Source organism: Muscardinus avellanarius (genome assembly GCF_963383645.1).
Source record: "Muscardinus avellanarius genome assembly, chromosome: 6".
NCBI lineage: Eukaryota > Metazoa > Chordata > Mammalia > Rodentia > Gliridae > Muscardinus > Muscardinus avellanarius.
The window spans coordinates 29,163,048-29,181,875 of NC_137791.1; the positions used below are offsets into that span (position 1 = coordinate 29,163,048).

Below are 18,828 nucleotides of genomic sequence, written 5' to 3' on the forward strand. Positions count from 1 at the left end.
CTGAAGAAAAATATGAGCAAAATTCATAATTAATAGATAATATCAATATTGATCAGAATGCCGGTATAAACGGAGAGTCATGGCAGATGCACACCGGGCTTGCTAGCTGTCAGCACTGCTTACAGTGTGTTTCCTTTAACATTTCCTTGTCCCACAATAAGGCAGGCGAGTAATATTATCCTATTTTATAAATGATTTTGGTAAGACAGTGCAGTGACTTGTCTACCCAGTCAAACTAGGTAAGAGCAAAGCTAAGATGGAAACTCACCTTCTTCTCCCTTTAGCTTCTGCCAATGCTGCCCTGAAGATCTTTCAATACAGGAAAGCTTCTCTATGATATTTAACTCCTGAGATTAGAATTGCACAGTTTTAGACATTGTAAAACAAAGAGGTTTTTTTCTTTTTTATTCCAGAAATATTATTCTTGTTAAAAGAATTAATCATTTAAATAATAAATTAAGCTAGCAAGGAAATAAATGTAAAATAATTATGAAAATACATTATTGCAAAATTAGGAATACATATAAAATATTTATTTTCTCATTAAATAAAGAGGTGCAAATAAATAATCAACTGAGTTAAATGCTGAAGGTTTGGGAAACATTTGCATTAAAAGTTGAACTCGACCTTGTGATACCACTGATCAGGTTAACAGCTGATATTTGAGATCACTGAGAGAGATTATAAAGAATCATGACTGGAAAAGAGCTCCTCAGAGAGGCATTTTCTGTGGTACGTTGAAGGAAGATGCGTAGGCTGGGAGTGTCAAGTGAAGGAAATGGAGAGAAAAGGTCGGTGTATCTGAGCACGTAGAGCCAAGGAGAAAGAAAAAGAAGGTAAAGATATAAGAAATGCTTAAGAAGCACTACTGCGTAAATGTTTAGAAACCTTACCAGTGATACACAATGCTTGTTCAATACTTAGAACAGAGTGTAGTAGGCTTTTTAAAATACTTGGTTAAGCCGGGCATGGTGGAGCACACTTATAATCCCAGGATTTGGAGGCTGAGAGGAGGTTTGCGGTTTGCGGCTAGCCTCAGCTATTTAGTGAAGTCCATTGCAACTCAGTGAGAGAATAAAAATAGGGCTGGGGGTGTCATTTGTAGGTAGAATGCCCCTGAGTTCCATCCCTAGTACCACAAAAATAAATAAATAAATAAATAAATAAATAAATACTTGGTTAATGTGGAGTGAATGAAGTGAACTAAGAAGTGGATGGCTATGAATGGCCTGAACAGGAGAAGTAAGAGTAATAAATTCCTTGTTCTGAATTATTGAATAGAAATGATTGCAATAATTATGAGTCATGAAAAAAATAAAAAAAAGATATTGTCTTTTAGGATAAGTTTTCTGGTATTTTTTTATTTTATAGAATTATAGGAAATTAATTTTACAATGGAAGATAACCAGGGTAGTGAAAATTGAAGCTAAGCTGTTACCTTTAAGGAAAAAGGTTTGCTGTATGTATTTTGTTATGGAATATTATAAACATAACACTATGCTTATCACATAGAATATTTCATATATATATATATATATATATATATATATATATATATATATATATATATATATATATATATAGTTAATTCTTGCCGGAGCCCAGCTTGGTGGTGCACGCTTGTAATCCTAGTACTTGGGAGGCTGAGACAGAAGGATCACAGGTTGATGGCCAGCCTCAGCCACTTAGTGAGGCCTCTGCAACCTAGTGAGACCTTGTTTCAAAATTAAAAAAAAATAAATAATAGGGCTTGTGGTGTAGCTATGAGGTACAATGCCTCTGGGTTCAATCCCCAGTTCTGCAATATAAAAAATGAATAAAATAAATAAATAAATAAATATTTGCAGAAGACAATAGGGATAATCATGAAGGTTTAAGAAAGATGTGCGTAAAATTTGAATTTGACCTTGTGGAAAGGAATGAAACCAATAACAAAATGTAAAAGAGAAAACAAGTATAAGACATAGTAAGAGAGAAAGACTAGGAGAGAAAAAGCACCAAGATGGTATGATTATAGTTAGTAGAAGTACAGAGAATGAATTAGAACAGAACAAGATTAGTTGTCATGGAAAGAGAACATCACAAAGCAAATTTAAGACTAATAAATTCAGAAACGCTAAGAAGAGTAGATCTAGAAAAGAGATTATTTGGTTTAGTGACTACAGGATCATTACTAACAACTGGTAGGGATGTTTTATTGGAAAGTTGGTCAAATATACAGGGAGTTACTGTGAGAAGTTTAATAAGGAAGAGAGGAGAGCTTCTTTGTGATCTCAATAATTTGAGGTCAGTATTACTGGATGATGTAGCTTTTACCGTACTCTATAGACTATAAATAGGCTGTTGCTATTCCTGTTTTGTTGATGTGGATAGCATTTTTGTGTGTGTATGGTCCTGGGGAAGGAACCCAGGGGCCTCTACCTCTGGGCTACACCCCCGACCTATTTTGTATTTTATTTTGAAACAGGGTCTCACTAAGTTGCCGAAAGCATCACTAAGTAGCTGAAGCTGGCTTCAAACCTGTGCAATCCTCCTATCTCAGCCTCCCAAGTACTGGGATTACAAGCGTGCACCACCATGCCCGGCAAGTGGATAGCAATTTATTTACGTAAAACAAAAATAAGTCATGTCCAACTCTTCTCCCTGTCTACTAAATAACCATGCAGAGTTCTCCTGACTGTGACTTGTGCTACATTAGCAGCATAAGTGAGCAGGACTGAGGAAGGAAAGATGGGTGGATGCACCATCAGCATTGTTATTGGCTTATATCATCTGGGCTTCTAATAAAAAGTGAGATAGTCAGCAAGTTTCTTACACTCAGGAGATTATCATTTCTGCGGTCTGACCTAATATGTCTTTTAGAAGGTCTTGCCTTTGCTGAATTTCTCAGAGTTAATGTTAAGTGTTTTATTCAAGTAGAACTCAGTGAGGGCATCTTTCCCTTCTCCTTTACAATCGGATTTGAGTCTCAAATCAGAAGTACAGTTCTAATATTAATCACCCCAATCATTCAGAAACTTGAGAGTGTTTGACAGAATAATTGTTATGGGCCAGAGGTGAAAGTGTGAGGTTTTCTGTTTCTTTCTGCCTCCAGAAATAACTAGATATGGGATTATGGTGTTGTATAATTAATTTCAGAAAGTCATCTTCCCAATTTATTTCAGAGTTATTTTAGAAATTCCCAGTGATAGTAAACCTTCCTCCTTCAGAGGATGAATTTGGTCAAGGAAATAGTTTTTTTTTTTTGTACTGGGGATTGAATACAGTTATTCCACTTCCAAGTTATACCTCTGGCCTGATTTTATTTTTTATATGGAGACTTATTTCTTATTTATTTCTTATTCCATAGTAAGGTCTTGCTAAGTTGCAGAGGGTCTTGCTGAGTTGCTGAGTCTCCCTTCAAACCTGCGATCCTCTTGTCTCAGCCTCCCAAGTCCTGGGATTATAAGCATGCGCCACCAGGCCCAACCAGGCCCAGCTAGGAAAATAGCTTTACATTTCGAAGGTGTCACTGGGGAATAAGACAGAGATGAAAGCGAAAGAGTAATTTTATTTTTTATGCTTTTGTTGGTGCATTTTAATTCTACATTATCGTGAATTTCAAAGTCACATAGGTAAGCCTGCACACAGGTCTTGGTGTGATCCCCTTCAAGTCTCTCTCTCTCTGATATCTACTCTTCTCTGTACATAATTGTGAGGTTGGCAGAGGTACCTTCATACGTGGACCCAGCGTAATTTAAACTCTGATCAAATCTTCCTTTTCCATTCCTCATCTCTACCCTTACCTGCTCCCATTCTTCTATTGGTCTCTTTCCTCATTTATCTGAAATGTTTTTTGTTTCCTCCTTTCCTACCTCTAGGTTACACAAATGAGAGAAAGCATTCGACCCTTGACTTTCTGATCTCATTTAGCATCATATTCTCTGGTTCCATCCATTTAAAAAAAAAAAAGACATAATTTTGTTCTTCTTTATGGCTGAGTAAAAGTGCCCTGTGTGCATTACATTTTCTTTATTGATTCATCTATGGATGGGCACATAGGTTAGTTCCATAATCTGGCTATTGTGAATTATGATGCTATTAACATGATATATGTGTTTCTGTATAGTATTCTAACTTTAATTCTTTAGGAAGGATACTGAGTGGCAGCATAGCGGGGCCATATGGTGGTTCTTTGCTATTTCTAGTCTATAGGCACTGGCAGAGACTTCCTGAATAACACCCCTAAAGCTCAAAAATAAAACTGAGAATCAATAAATGTGATCACATCAAATTGGAAAGCTTTCGCAGAGAAAGGAAATCAGCAAGATACTGGAGGAGAGAGCCTATGGAATGAAAGAAAATCTTTGCAGGTACTCTTTTGATAGAGGTACTCTTCTAATATCTCTAGAATACACAAAGAACTTTAAAAATTTAACATTAAAAAAGCAAACAACCAGAAGCTGGGCATGGTGGTGCACATTGTAATCCCAGCATTTGGGAGGCTGAGACAGAAGGATTGTGTTTCAAGGACAGCCTCAGCTACTTAGTGAGGCCCTTTGCAACTTAGTGAGACCCTTTTTCAAAATAAAGAATAAACAATCGGGCTGGGGGTATAGCTTGGAGGTACAATGCCCCTGGGTTCCATCCCCAATAGTGGAAACAAACAAACAAACAACCCAGCCAAAAAATGAGCAATTGAAGAATGGATACTTATGGAAAGAAGAAATACAAATGGCCATTAAGTATATGAAAAATACTCATTATCATTAGCAATGCAGGAAATGAAAATTAAAACTACACTGAAATTCCACCTAGCTACAATTAGCATGGCAGTCATCAAGCATATAATCATAAATGCCGGTGAAGATGTGGGGAAATAAAACCTTTTTATATACCATTGGTGGGACTGAAAATTAGAACAACTATGGCGATAACGATGGTGGCTCCTTCAAAGACTAGGAGTAGTTTCATTTCTAATCAGATGAAGATCAATCCTAAAGTACCACAACTAATTTTCTTGTATAGTATATCAATAGGCTCATGTATCTGATTAATGGAGGGAGCATGAATATTAGGATGCACGCAGGCTTAGATGTTTGGACATGGCGTTTCAGAAGCCTAGAAACAAGCCTTTCATCTTCAGATGCTCACAGCAAACTAGACACAGTACTGTAGCCTGGATCAGTGCTAAGACTGATTCCTGGTTTTAAATCTCAGCGACATTCTTATTGGATTTGGGGGAAGGGTTGGTGAGAGAAATGAGCAATGTTAACACAAGAGTTATCACCTGTATGTAGAATGCAGGGATATTAAGAAAGGAATATCCAGATAAGTAGAGACTATAGCAAAAGACAATTGAATATTTAGCACAAAGAGATCAAAGCTAAGGTGACAGGGTTCAGGAAGACCACAGAATGTCAAGAAAGAAAGGCCATTTTGTCAGGTAGTGTTTATTGGAGAATTAGCTGAATTCCCTGGGGGGGGGGAAGGTGCCTTTTGAGTTGGATGAACTATAATTTCTTTGATATTTTGAACAATTTGTGCTTATTATTGGGCTAAAGTCAATGTTTCCAGATGGCCAAAATAATCAAGAGGCCCCTTGACAGCTCACTCTAAGCTCTAAAACAAATGGGAAATGAAAGGTATGGCTTCTTATGGAGATTGTCTGAGAACTCAAATAGTAGCATCCTTATCAGCATTCTTGTATAGCTGTTGTTTCCATCACAGAAGCTATTTCATTTCAGTGATCCTCGCTCTTCCCCTCATCCTTTTCCCCTGATCACCTCCTCCATTATCTGGTATCCCAATTACTTCCTAGCTTTCAAACATTAGAGAAAATATATAACCCTTCACTTCTGTGACTGGCTAATCTCAGCATAATGTTCTCGAGGTCCTTCCATTTTTTTGTGCAAATGACATAATTTTATTCTTCTTTATTGCTGAGTAAAATTCCATTCTGCTTATTTCTCATAATTTTGTAATCCATTCATTTGTTGGTGGACACCTAGGTTGGTTCCATAATTTAGCTGTATTGTGCTATGAACATGGGTATGCATGTATTACTATAGTTCTCTGATTTTAGTCTCTTTAGAAAGATAGTAGTGGTATAGCCTTATCATATGATGGATCCATGCCCAGTTTTTTGAGGAATCTCCACATTGATCTCCATAGCAGCTGAACTAATTTGCAATCCATCCAACAATGTAGAAGAGTTTCAATTTTCTCATGTTCTTGGAACAGAATAGAAGATACAAAAACAAATTCACACACTTATAGCCAATTAATTTTTAATAAAGATGTCAAACATATATGTTGGAGAAAAGACAGCCTTTTCAACAAATGTTACTGGGAAAACTGGTTATCCAGTTGTAGAAAAATAGAACTAAATCTTTACCTCTCACCCCACACAAGAATCAATTCAAATGGATCAAGGTCCTGGAAAGTAGAAAAAGAAAATTAAAGCTACTAGAGGAGGGCATAGGCTGAACACTTCAACATGCAGGCACAGATATAAACTTCCTCTACATAACCCCGCATCTAAGGGTATTAAAACAAGAATTAATAAATTGTATGGCATTAAACTAAAACATTTCTGCTCATCAAAGAAATCCATCAAGAGTTTAAAGAGAAAGCCTATAGCATGGGAGAAGATATTTACCAGATGTCCCTACACTAAATAAATAAATAGCCAAATTAAGAAATGAACAATTGAACTAAATAGACACTTAACAAAACAAGAGATACAAATGGCCAATAAATTCATGAAAAATGTTCAAAATCATTAGTAATCAGGGAGATGCAAATCAAAACTACACTAAGATTACATCTAACTCCACTCAGAATGACAACCATCAAAAGTCAAAAAAACATTCTTTCAGCAACATATAGTGGAGCATGATTGTAATCCCAGTGCTTGGGGGGCTGAGACAGGAGGATCACAGCTTCATGGCCAATCTCAGATACTTAGTGAGACCTTGTTTCAAAATGAAGAATAAAAAATAGGAAAGGGGATGTAGCTTGAGGTATAATATCTCTGGGTGCCATTCTCGGTACTGTAAAAATAAACAAAAACAAAAAACACACTTTTCTTTAAATTCATGTAATCTAATAGATGCTAAAATGTATTGGCTATTATTCATTGATGCGTACAACTGCTTATTGGAGATTATATATCTTACCAATGCTATTATTTATAAAACAAATCTACTCTTCCACAGATTATTTTTGTAAAGTAAAGTGAAATTAAATATCATTGGTCTTTTTCTTCACATGGGGTTAATTAATTTTAAAAAGATGCTCAAAATTTATGTTCTGGATTGTTAGGTTGTATTACTGGATGGTTGATTTCCAGTCTTTGTATTGAAATAAACCCTGAGATTTAATGATCTCGACTATTCCTTCATGATTTATCTGGACTCGTTTCCATAAGCCTGAGCTCTTTATGGTTTCTACAGAGTATGCTAGGGGGCCATTCTTGGACAAGTAATTCTTCCTCCTCACAGAGAGATAGAATAAAATTTGTGTTTCAAAAGATCATTCTGATTTTACTGTGGAAAAGTGATTTGAAGGTACACAAGTAGAGGAATGATAGCAGTTGAGTTATTGCACTAACTGAGATTAAAAACAAAAAAAGCATTGCCCATTGGTTCAAAGTGTGGTTTCTGAATCTAGACCACTTAGATTCTTTCTTTCTTTGTGGCACTGGAGATTGAAGCATAGGCATTCCAATTTTGAGCTACACCTCCAACCCAATTTTGTATTGTATTTGAAAACAGTTTCATTGAATTGCTGAGGGCCTCCCTAAGTAGCTGAGGCTGGCCTTGAACCTGTGATCCTCTTCTCTCAGACTTCCAAGCACTGAGATTACAGGTGTGTGCCACTGCATCTTGCTCAGATTTAAATGTCTTATCACTTATTAGCTGTGTGACTTGGATAAGTCACTTAATTTATGTGTAGATTTTCCTATCAATAATTTGGGAATAATATAGTTCCAACCTTAAGGATTATTAAGAGAACGAAATAAGAAAATATATCACATAATATACCAGGAAAATGGCAAGCTCAACACATATATTCTTGTTAATAACTGGGATGATTGGGATGGGTAGAACAGTAAGTGGACTACACTTGAATATATGCAGGTATTTTAGTGAGTATGACTTAGCTATGGACTGACTTAGGGGAAGTGGAGGAATGGGTAGTATCTCATGCTGTTCATTGAAATAGAAATGCTGAAAGAGGACAAGGTTGTTGAAATGATGGGGACTTTTGTATACAGAATTATGATTTTGTTAAAGAAAAAATGGTCCTTACCAAGATAATTTGGTGATCGTCTTTGTTTTATATGTAGTCTCTGAGGTAAGTCAGGTCCTTGGAGAAGATTAAAATCAGGAGTTTTGGACTTCATTTAGCTGCTACTTGCTTGAATGGGACAGAGTAAACAATGCCTCTTTCTGGGGACAAAGATCTGCACATATGACAGGCTGGCATCTCTTTTACTTAAAGAGGTATTTTGTCAGCATTAACACTCTATGAAAGTACAATGACCTTCTCAGATAAAAGCATCATAAATACAATAAGCCCTTTTGAAGGAATCAGATTTTGTCTGAAATATGCTGTTATGAATGTATATGAATCTTAGATAACTACACTGCGTTCTTATAATTAATGCCTTTTGTTTGCATATGTTTATGTGTTTGTTCTAAAACATATTTATATTTTGTAGCTTGTTAAATAACACGTATTTTCTTGTAGCCGGGATTATTGCTTTTATGTTTTGTAATTCTTTAAATTCCTCAAATAGAGTGTTAACCAAATAAGTGCTCGTAAATGTTGATGGATCACTAATAGAACCTCTTTTTTTCTTTCAATCTGTTAAGGGTTTTGTACTTTATATTTGTTTCAAGCAAATACATGTGATCGTGTGCTAATAACATTATTTATTTCTTCTCTTTTTTCTAGTCTGTTCCCAGTTTTCAAGAGGAGTCTATGCGATTTTTGGGTTTTATGACAAGAAGTCTGTAAATACCATCACATCATTTTGTGGGACGCTCCACGTCTCCTTCATCACTCCCAGCTTCCCAACAGATGGCACGCACCCATTTGTCATTCAGATGAGACCGGACCTCAAAGGAGCACTCCTTAGCCTGATTGAATACTACCAATGGGACAAGTTTGCATATCTCTATGACAGTGACAGGGGTAAGTGACAGTATCTTCATCTCTGTAATGGATCAGATTCAATGCTTGGACTTGACACATCTGTGATATTATGCGACTAGAAAAGTATGTTAGAGCCCATGGGTCACTGTTTAATTTTGTTGTGTAAATGAATAATGTAATTTGAGTACTGGGAAGTGTGTTTAGAATAAAATAATAACAAAGGAAATGAGAGTGTATGACTTTGCAGAGATAGACTATATAAACTCAATGCCTGAATGTTCGATTGCAACATAAAAAACAATTATTGGATTACTAGTCCAAGAAGAGTTAAGTGTTTTATGTGAAATTTTCATATGCATATAAATAAGGACTTTTATAGCAATTGTAGCTATACAATTCAAATTCTTTACTTTCAAATGCTGTTACATTCAAATGCTTCATCAGGCAGATAGCATTATTATTATCTTGGCATGAAAACAAGAACCTTGAATGTCAGAGAAGTGGTTGCTAATGATTGACCAATGTGAGGTATAAATCAAACACAAGAGTCTGATGCCAGACCCATACTTTTTATTATTTTTTACCAAATTCCACATGACTCTTTATGCTGAGATGTTTTTGATTAGCATGCCTGTATCCACTCTTTATACTAAGCTTATGGGGAAATGTGCTTCCTTTACACATTCTTTGTTGTGAAATTTAATATTAGCAGACCTGCTTAACTTCTGTGTAATAGAAGCCCATGGTTGGGCGTAAGTCTGTGTGTGCACCCCTGAAATTATATGACACATTTTGTGTGAATGTCCATATGCGTCTCTTTCATAAGCAAAGGCAAAAAGATTAAGAACCTCTTTTGTTAAGCAGCTAAGCCTCGCAGTGTGTTCCTTCAGCAGCTTGCTTCCTGGAACATTTTAAGGCTCAAATGAAAACCAGAAGCCTGTTTCAACCAAGATAGGGCACCTTGTTATCCACAAGGGCAGACGAGAAGACAGCCCGCCCTCAGCCAATTCTCCATTGATTAGTTCAGTCATTCACTGCCGCAGTCCGAGTCCAGTGCCCACGCTAGGTGTCTAACCTCTGCCCCCTCCTCCCAGTCCTGGGGTGAGAGCACTCCGGGGGAAAGCCAGTCAGCACTCTAGGAGCTGAAAAAAGTGTCATGTTAACAGTTTCCCCTGGCATTGAGATGGGAGTGCTTGGCTATTTCCACAGGGAAAGAAAAACTAAAATAGAATCATTCGGAGTAAATGCCAATTTTAATGTACTGGACAATTCTCAAGCATACTTATTGATGTGATAGAGGCCTTTTAAAACAGCATATTAAATTATTTTTAATGTTTCCTCATGCTCTCTGCTAACTCCTTTAGTGCTTTGTTTTGTTAAAACTAGTCTGGAACCTAGGCCTATTTCTCGCCCTGCATCCCACTGATGTGATTTCCACGCCTGAGTCTCTTCTACCTCTAGGCGCTTCATTTCCCTTCTCATCCGTGAGGCCACTCCATCTGCACGTGCTCAGTACCTCACCTCCCCAGTTCCACACCTGTCTCTCTTTCATTCATTTCCACAAGGCAGCCAGAATTGTTTTCTTAATACGTATTTGACAACATCACTCCCTTTCTTTAAACGCTTCCGCGGGTTTAAATTAAAATGAGGATAAAATAAAAATTCCTAGCATGACTGTAAGGCTTTATAATAACTGGTTTCTGCCCAGTCCTCCAGTGCATTCTGCTTTCTCACTGGTTCATGAGAGCGAAACGATCCATTTGATCTTCTTTTTCTTTCTCAGATGGGCCAAAATCTTTCTTGATGTCTGCAATTATAGGTGATTTCCTCAAGATGCCATCAGACTGTTGTGCTCTCTCAAAGCAATGTTTTATTTTTCTTCACAGAACCTATCATGAGTCATAATTAATACTGGTATCAGTTCTTCACTCAAAGATCTCATTGACCTCCTGCTCTGTTCCAGGGACTGATTTAGTCACAGGCTAAGTACCATAAGGTCTGGCTGTAAACTCCAGGAAGGCACTGCCAGGTAGTGCTCTGTACCCTGGACATATAGTGCATAGCTGGATTTCCAGTGCTCCAGGTGATACCAGACACAGAGTTGATGCTGAATGAATAGTGGTAATAAAAGCATAGTTAAATATCTGTGTATTTTATTTATTTATTTATTTATTTATTTATTTATTTATTTGTTGTACTGGGGTGGGACCCAGAGTCTTTTCTCCCTCTGGGCTATACTCCCAGACCTATTTTTATACTTTATTTGGAAACAGGGTCTCAGTAAGTTGCTGAGAGCCTCACTAAGTAGCTGAGGCTGGCTTTGAACCTGTGTCTCAGCCTCTTAAGGGCTAGGATTACAAGCATTTGCCACCAAGCCTGGCTAAATATCTGCGTATTTTAATTTGAGATGATACTAGAAGCTGAATCTTGCTTGCTAAATTGGAGGATCAGATACTATGCCCTTTTTAGTATAGGAACATACTTTGTTCTCACCCTCACTATTACTCCCACTGCTTAGAAGTGAACTTTAGAGAATATTCAAATAGACAACAACTGACAAAGTAGAAAAAGAGAAATTTTAGCATTTGAAGACAGATACTTGGAGAGTTAGGCATTGGGAAACTGGCAGTTGAAGATGGATGTACTTGCAAAATGAATCTGGGACATTTTAAAATTATTTTATTAGTAGTTCAGAAATGTGAAATGTAATTGGAGTGATGAGATAATCTCCAATTATTAAATTATACAAATTGATTTGAGTCAAGTGCATCTGTTGAGAGAACATTAGAGTGATAATATTAAGTAATTATATATTAAAGCCAAAATGACCTTATGGATACATTTTCAAGGTATTATTGAGTAGCTGCTAATGTTTTAAGGTGAAGAGCATTACACTGGCCTTTCATCTGAAATTATTTTCAGAAATAAATGTGAAAGACACTCAAAATCCTGGCAAAAGAACTGACCGCTGTGTAATGCTTTAATTGGCTCATGGAAATGGGATTATTGATATCTGTTTTTTCTTATTAATGGCTTAATTTTTATGATGTTGACATCATAGTGTATCTAAAAAATTATCCACACATTCATCACATGAACTGTTTCTTTTGTTCTTGTCCTTAACCTATTTCTCTTATGTTTCAGGATGACCTCTCTTTAGTGTAACTTGATTTGGAGAAGATACCTATATTTCCTTTATCTACATTAACAATACTTTTAAAAATAGATTCCATAGTTTCATTTCTCAACTTATATCTCCACATGCCTCAGTTTCAAACAATTTGAACTGTTCTTCTCTATCTTTTTGATTAGATGGTTTCGTTCAAAGTTCTAATAGTCTACATTTCTGAGAGACTAGGCCAGATCAATACACTGTTAAATTATAGTGTCTGATAAGTTTAAGTTATTTCAAACAACATAGGATCCAAGAATGAAAATGATCCCCATACATTCTGCTCTGTTTATAAAATAGCTGAAAGAGATGTGAGTAAGTGTATGTGGTTTCTTTGCATTACTTTTAGGTAAAACTACAATTAAATCAATCCTATCTCCCGACTATCCATCCTAATGCTGAGCCACAGGTCAGAGCATTATATCCCAATCGTGAACAAAGGAAGACATGAATGCATCTTGCTTGCTCTTTGTACGGAAACATCTTAGGCTCTTCAAATTTACTGGTGATAGGGATGCTGAGACTGTTCACTTGGCGCCAAGTGACCTTATTGGATTGCTGGTGTCTTATTTTTGCTCAATACTCTTTGAGGCCTCATTGCCCTTCCTAAAGCTACATGTTATTATTCCATGGAGAGATAGGAGATAGAGAGAGGTTCATACATTTTAACTATAAAACAAGGGGGTAACTGTTAATGCAAGAAATACTGTAGTTTTTAATCTTTGGATAGATCTGTGGTATATTTAAATCAGGCCTTAATCAAAACGTGCTTTTAATTTGTCCGTTCAATGTCAATATGGAAAGGTAATAAATTTCTATAGACAATAGATAAAAACAGACTAATAATTAACATCTTTGTGTCTTTAACTGGCAGCAACTATTATTTGTTCTCTGCAGAAAAGATACATTGATTCCAGTTCCAAGAAAACATCATGCATAAAACAAAACTGCATTCAAAATTTAAATTTCTTCTCTGATTTTCCTGAGAAAGCTGATGAGGGAAATATATGTTAATCTAATCTAGCCTAGCCATGTGGCCCTGATTTAGTGATTATAAATATTAACTACTTTGACAGAATTAATGAGTGGGGCATTTTAAAAGGAACAAAGAAAATATTTTAAGAATGAAGATAAAATCTGAATGAAATATACCTTTTGGCAGGAATCAGTTTTTTTCATTTTTATTGGTGCATTGTAATCATCTATCTTGGTGAAGTACAGAGCAAAGAGGCATACGTGCACACAGCACTTGGTGAGCTTACTTCCGGCTCCCTTCCCTTCCCTATATCTGATACTGAGATTGGTATTGATAAGTTTGCATATGGACATCATATTAACTGAAATGTTTCCTTCATCAGATCTCCCTCTCACACCCTCCTACCTCCAGTAAGCCCCTCCATCACTGCATTAGGGTTTTTTCTCTGGCTGGAGTCCCTCTGAGGTCTCACTTTCTCACTCACTTCCACAGATGAGGGATAATATAGGACACTTCATGTTTTGTGACTGGCTGATCTCACTTAAGCATAATATTCTCTAGTTCTATCAATTTTCCTGCAAATAACATCGCTTTGTTCTACTTTATGGATGAGTAGAATTCTATTGTGTGTATTTCCCAAAATTTCATAACCCATTTTTGGTACAACTGCAAATTAAGTCAGGAATCATTTTAAATCTTAACCGTTAATGTGTGGACAAAGACAGACTTTACCTGCTCACAGGCTAAATTCTTTTCTATAACTCTATGACACAGTTTTTAACAGTAGGCCTAAATGAAACTATTATGATTGATGGTAATACTTTGAGTTTTAGGGAGATTGTTAATTTATCAATAAGTTGTAGAGTACAATTGGCACATGATGATTTACTTCAATCTAAAAATATTTTAATCTAGTTATTCTTAATTTTAGCCAAAATGGATGAAAATTCAAAATAATTGGGAATTTGATTTTAGACTCTTGTGATATTCTTTAACTTTTAAAAGACTGATATCATTAATTAATTAATGGCACTGGGCATTGATCCTAGAAGTGCTCTGTAACTAAGCCATACCCCATCCTTTTTTATTTTTTATTTTGAGGCAGGGTCTCACTAAGTTGCCAAGGCTGACCTTAAACTTATAATCATCCTGCCTCAGCCTCCCAAGCACTTGGGTTACAGGTGTTTGCCTTTGAGCCTGGAAAATAACGTACTACATTTTAAGTATATTTACTAGGAGAAATATTTAATTTCCAAATTTGTTTCTATATTTAGATTAATGACTATGTGTTGCAATATATTTTTATGTAGCTCAGAAGTAAATCAGAAATTTGAATATATGGATACAGTTGCATGGATATTAGAGTTTAATAATCATTATTTACTAGTACTTTTAAATAAATCAATGTTAATATAAAGCCACCATTGTCCATACAAGCTTATATTCCAAATTAAGGTATAAATGTATTTATAAAGATATTTTGTTTTAGTTTGTGTGGAAGAAAAAAATATGTCAAGTAACACTTTCTCTCCTAGTTAAAATAAGATACCTACAGACCAAACTCATAAATTCATTTGGCTTAAGAACTTAATTTTACATGCATAGTTACACTTTTTTGGGGATATTTAAATTTGAAAATCACAAATTAACGATAAAGAAATCATATTTGAAACAAAACTTTTTGTTGTGGGAAGTGGAGAAATCAAGTCCAAAGAGTTTGAGAGAGTCTGTTACTATCACTGAAAAAGAAAACATAAAAAATGAATTACTACATAAAGGACCTTTTCAGAAATTTAGTTTCTTCAAATTGCATGTCAGATCATGCCATGAATTGCAAATGACTGATGTCTGTTTTAAGGAGATGATTTTGTATTATTCAGTGTTTTGGGACTAAACCAAATACATCAAATCTGACACAGCACTACTTGAGTAGTTTAGCTTCTTAATAAGTAGAAGTAATTTTGGTTGAGTCCTACAGGTTACAAAATATTAATCCTAAGAGTTTTAATAATTGACAGCCACAGTGACTGCAAGTTACTTTTGACACATGAAATGAATGAGTTTTAAAGTTAACCATTTTCTAAAATTTATTCTTTTTTATTTTATATGTCATCTTCATATTCCTTGACAGGGTGAACTGCCAGTAAAATTTAGGTTTAAAATTATCACTTGATGAAATCCACTTATAAATATGTAAGTGGATTTATATTTAAATTTTGCAATATCTGTCAAGAGATGGAGTATATCAAGTGTATCACCACTTGAAACTTTTAGTGTATAGAAGCTTCATAATTCAATAAAAACAAAATTAAATAATATTGCATAAAGTAAAGGAAGCTCACTGGAATTACTATATAATAAAATATGGTTTATCAGCAGGATTTTTTTTTTTTTTTTTTTTTTTGCTGGTACTGGGGTTCCTGGAAGCCCTTCTGCATCCGGGCTACACTCCCATACCTATTTTATACTTTTTTTATTTTTGGAAACAGGGTCTCTTAAGCCAGCACGGCTGGCTTCGAACTAGCGCGATCCTCCTGTCTCAGCCTCCCAAGCGTGGGGATTACAAGCGTGCCCCACCATGCCCGGCTATCAGCAGGATTTTTACATTACTATTTTTAAAACCCTTTAAAGAACAAAAATATTAAGTGAATTCTAGTTGCAAAGTATGCACACATTTTGAATTACTTTTTTTGTATAAAACTGTTGAACACATGACTGTGATACATAAATTCGTGTGCGTGTGTGTGTGTGTGTGTGTGTGTTGCTGAGGGTGGAACCCAGGGGCTTTCTACCTCTGAGCTATATTCCCAGACCTATTTTATACTTTCTTTGTAAACAGGGTCTCACTAAGTTGCTGAGAGCCTCACTAAGTAGTGAGGCTGGCTCTGAACCTGTGTGATCCTCCTGTCTCAGCCTCCCAAGCGCGGGGATTACAAGCGTGCGCCACCACATCCGGCTTGATGCATAAATTCTTTATGTGTAAGGAGACTATGCATTTTACAGCGATTTATGATTGACTAATGAGACAGTTATACATAAAACTGCCATTGTTTTTATTCATTGCTTTCATTTTCTTTACCGTTATTATGAAGTTGTATTTATTTTATATACATGGATTTCCATTTTCCTGACACCGTAAAGTTTACTGCAGCTTGTTAACTTTTCTTTGTGTACTTGTGTGTTATAATGTGTGATAAGGATGAATGCAAGCACTGTGGCAACTATAATGAATTTTTGTAAAGTTCTGGTCACACTTGGTTCTAGTTAATGAGTGCATTTGGGATGATTTTAGTAACTAGATCATCACCTTTTCAGATATTTAGATGTGAACACCTAAAGATGCATTTTCTCAGAAAAAAAAAACTGTAGCTGGTTTTATTTTTTTAAGTATAGAAAATAATGTTGATTTTTAATAAATGAATAAAATGCAGTTGACTCCGAAGCTCTTTCAAGCATACAGTGTACTTAAGGTGAGAAGTGGGAGCTGTAGAATTATTAAAATGTGGAAAAGTAGGGTCGAGAGAAAGGAGGAAGTTTAGAAATTTAGGTCTTTTTTTTACTCCTACTCAGAGACAATGTTGAATAAACTTAACAGCTGTTTTCAAGCACACTGATAGTTGTTGAATTGCTATGATGACCAGCTGTGCTTGTTCTGTCTCCACTGATGATGGGAAACAGGAAAGGGGCTGGAATTGTAGAATGGAAGGAGTTAATTGATGTGGAGCAGGCAGAAATCATAGGCACTCTGTGATGTCTTAAAGTTCTAGCACTGAAAGTTTGTAAAGAGGTCATAGGGTCTCTGAGTTATTTCTCAAGAAATTTATGTTTATCTATATCTATTATTTCAAGGTTAGGTACAAGAAATTAATTTTGTGGTTTTATCAATACTAAAAACTCACTTAAGTTCAATATATGGCTCAGTTGTCATTTTGAAATGAAATTAATTTTAATGTTAATTATGAAGTATTTTAAGTTATAAAACAGAATAATAGACCCCTGAAGCATTCTTAACACAGCCATATTAATGATTATTACATGGGTAATTTTTATCTATTATGTTCTTCTGTGCTGTGCAATCAATGATTTAGAAACAAATACCAGCCATCATGTTATTCCATCTATAAATATTTTGATGTTTATTTGGAAAAATAATTCTCTTATATCAAGTATAACTACAGTATCACTACTGTACTTGGATAATAATTCACACCATTTTGACAATTTGTTCAAAGCAGGATAAAAATGAGCTTTACATAGCACCCAGAGTTTCTTTCTCATCAAAGTTTTATAACAGGATTTTGATGATTGGCACACTGATGTTAAATATAGTCTTGTCTGTTGTATATTCATTATAAATTGGTGAAGCTTGATGAAATTCAGATTTGCATTTCTGCATGAATGTGGTTGTGTTGAATGCAATCACTTGTAGACACAACCGCTATTGTTTCTCTTTGTGTTGTGATGAGCAATTGATGATTATTGACTTGATTTTTTCATTCATTAGGTGTCATAAGATGTTAATAATTTAATATATATAAATTCATCATGCATCAGCTGGAGATTTTCTAAAATGAACACTCATTCTTTATTATTGAATACAGTTTACATAGAAAAGGCAAGAAAATACTTGTTTTATTTTTGCACTTTACAGTTTTCAAAATAATTGATTGGTTTTAATCCCTCAAAAGCAAACACATTTTTTTGTGTGTGTGTCTTTGACACTGGAGATGGAACCCAGGGGACTTCTACTTCTGAGCTATACTTCCAGACCTATTTTAGTTTTTATTTGGAAACAGGGCTTCACTTAGTTGCTGAGGCTGACTTTGAACCTGTTGATTCTCCTGTCTCAGCCTCCCAAGTTTTACAAGGATTACAAACATTCACCACTGTGCCTGGCTCAGATAAATAATTTTAGCCATTATTTTTAATGATGATTTCATACGTTTAAAATATTTTATGTCGTATTTTGCAGTTATGTTTCTGATAGGAAAATTATCTTATCTTTATGAAAGGAAGTTCTTTTCAAATTATCTCCTTTGTCCTTTGACACAAGCTTTCTTTTACAGAGCTTTCTTGTTTTCTGGTACCACAAGTTGTAATAGGCTCATCTTGAATACTATTTAACGAATATTGAATTAATAAAACTTTTAATGATTTTTTTTCTAGGCAGGAATAGTGTTTGACTAAATTTAGAGTTGACATATTTCTCGTCAAGGTAGAAAGATAAGCTTTTGTATTATTTTCTCCAGTCAAATATGATAGATTTAGCCCTTTTATTCCTAAACATTAGATAATATATGGAGAATAAAAAATAATAATTTTCTAACTCATATAATGCTATAAGCAGGAGGAAATAGTGAAATATTCTTCTATTTAGAAAATGAGATTCATCTATACTAGAGAATTAACTACCTACCACCATCTTGTTAGTAGGTGAAGAAATTTTAATCTTTATAGGATGAGGTTTTCTTTTTTTTTTGGTGTTAAGGATTGAACTGAAGGGCATTCTACCTTTGAGCTACATCCCTAGCTCTGT

At 35.2% G+C, this 18,828-nt stretch overlaps 1 protein-coding gene across 2 annotated transcripts in view; it reads left to right on the forward strand.

The window, feature by feature from the left end:
* The window catches only part of GRIA2 (glutamate ionotropic receptor AMPA type subunit 2), a gene marked incomplete at both ends in the record, with an annotated part of 162,434 nt that overhangs the window by 80,361 nt on the left and 63,245 nt on the right, over positions 1-18,828 (forward strand). For both annotated transcript variants that reach the window (XM_080697100.1, XM_080697099.1), the window contains one exon: positions 8,944-9,183. In XM_080697100.1, the coding sequence (XP_080553226.1) occupies positions 8,944-9,183 (240 nt within the window). The remainder of the gene's footprint in view (positions 1-8,943; positions 9,184-18,828) is intronic.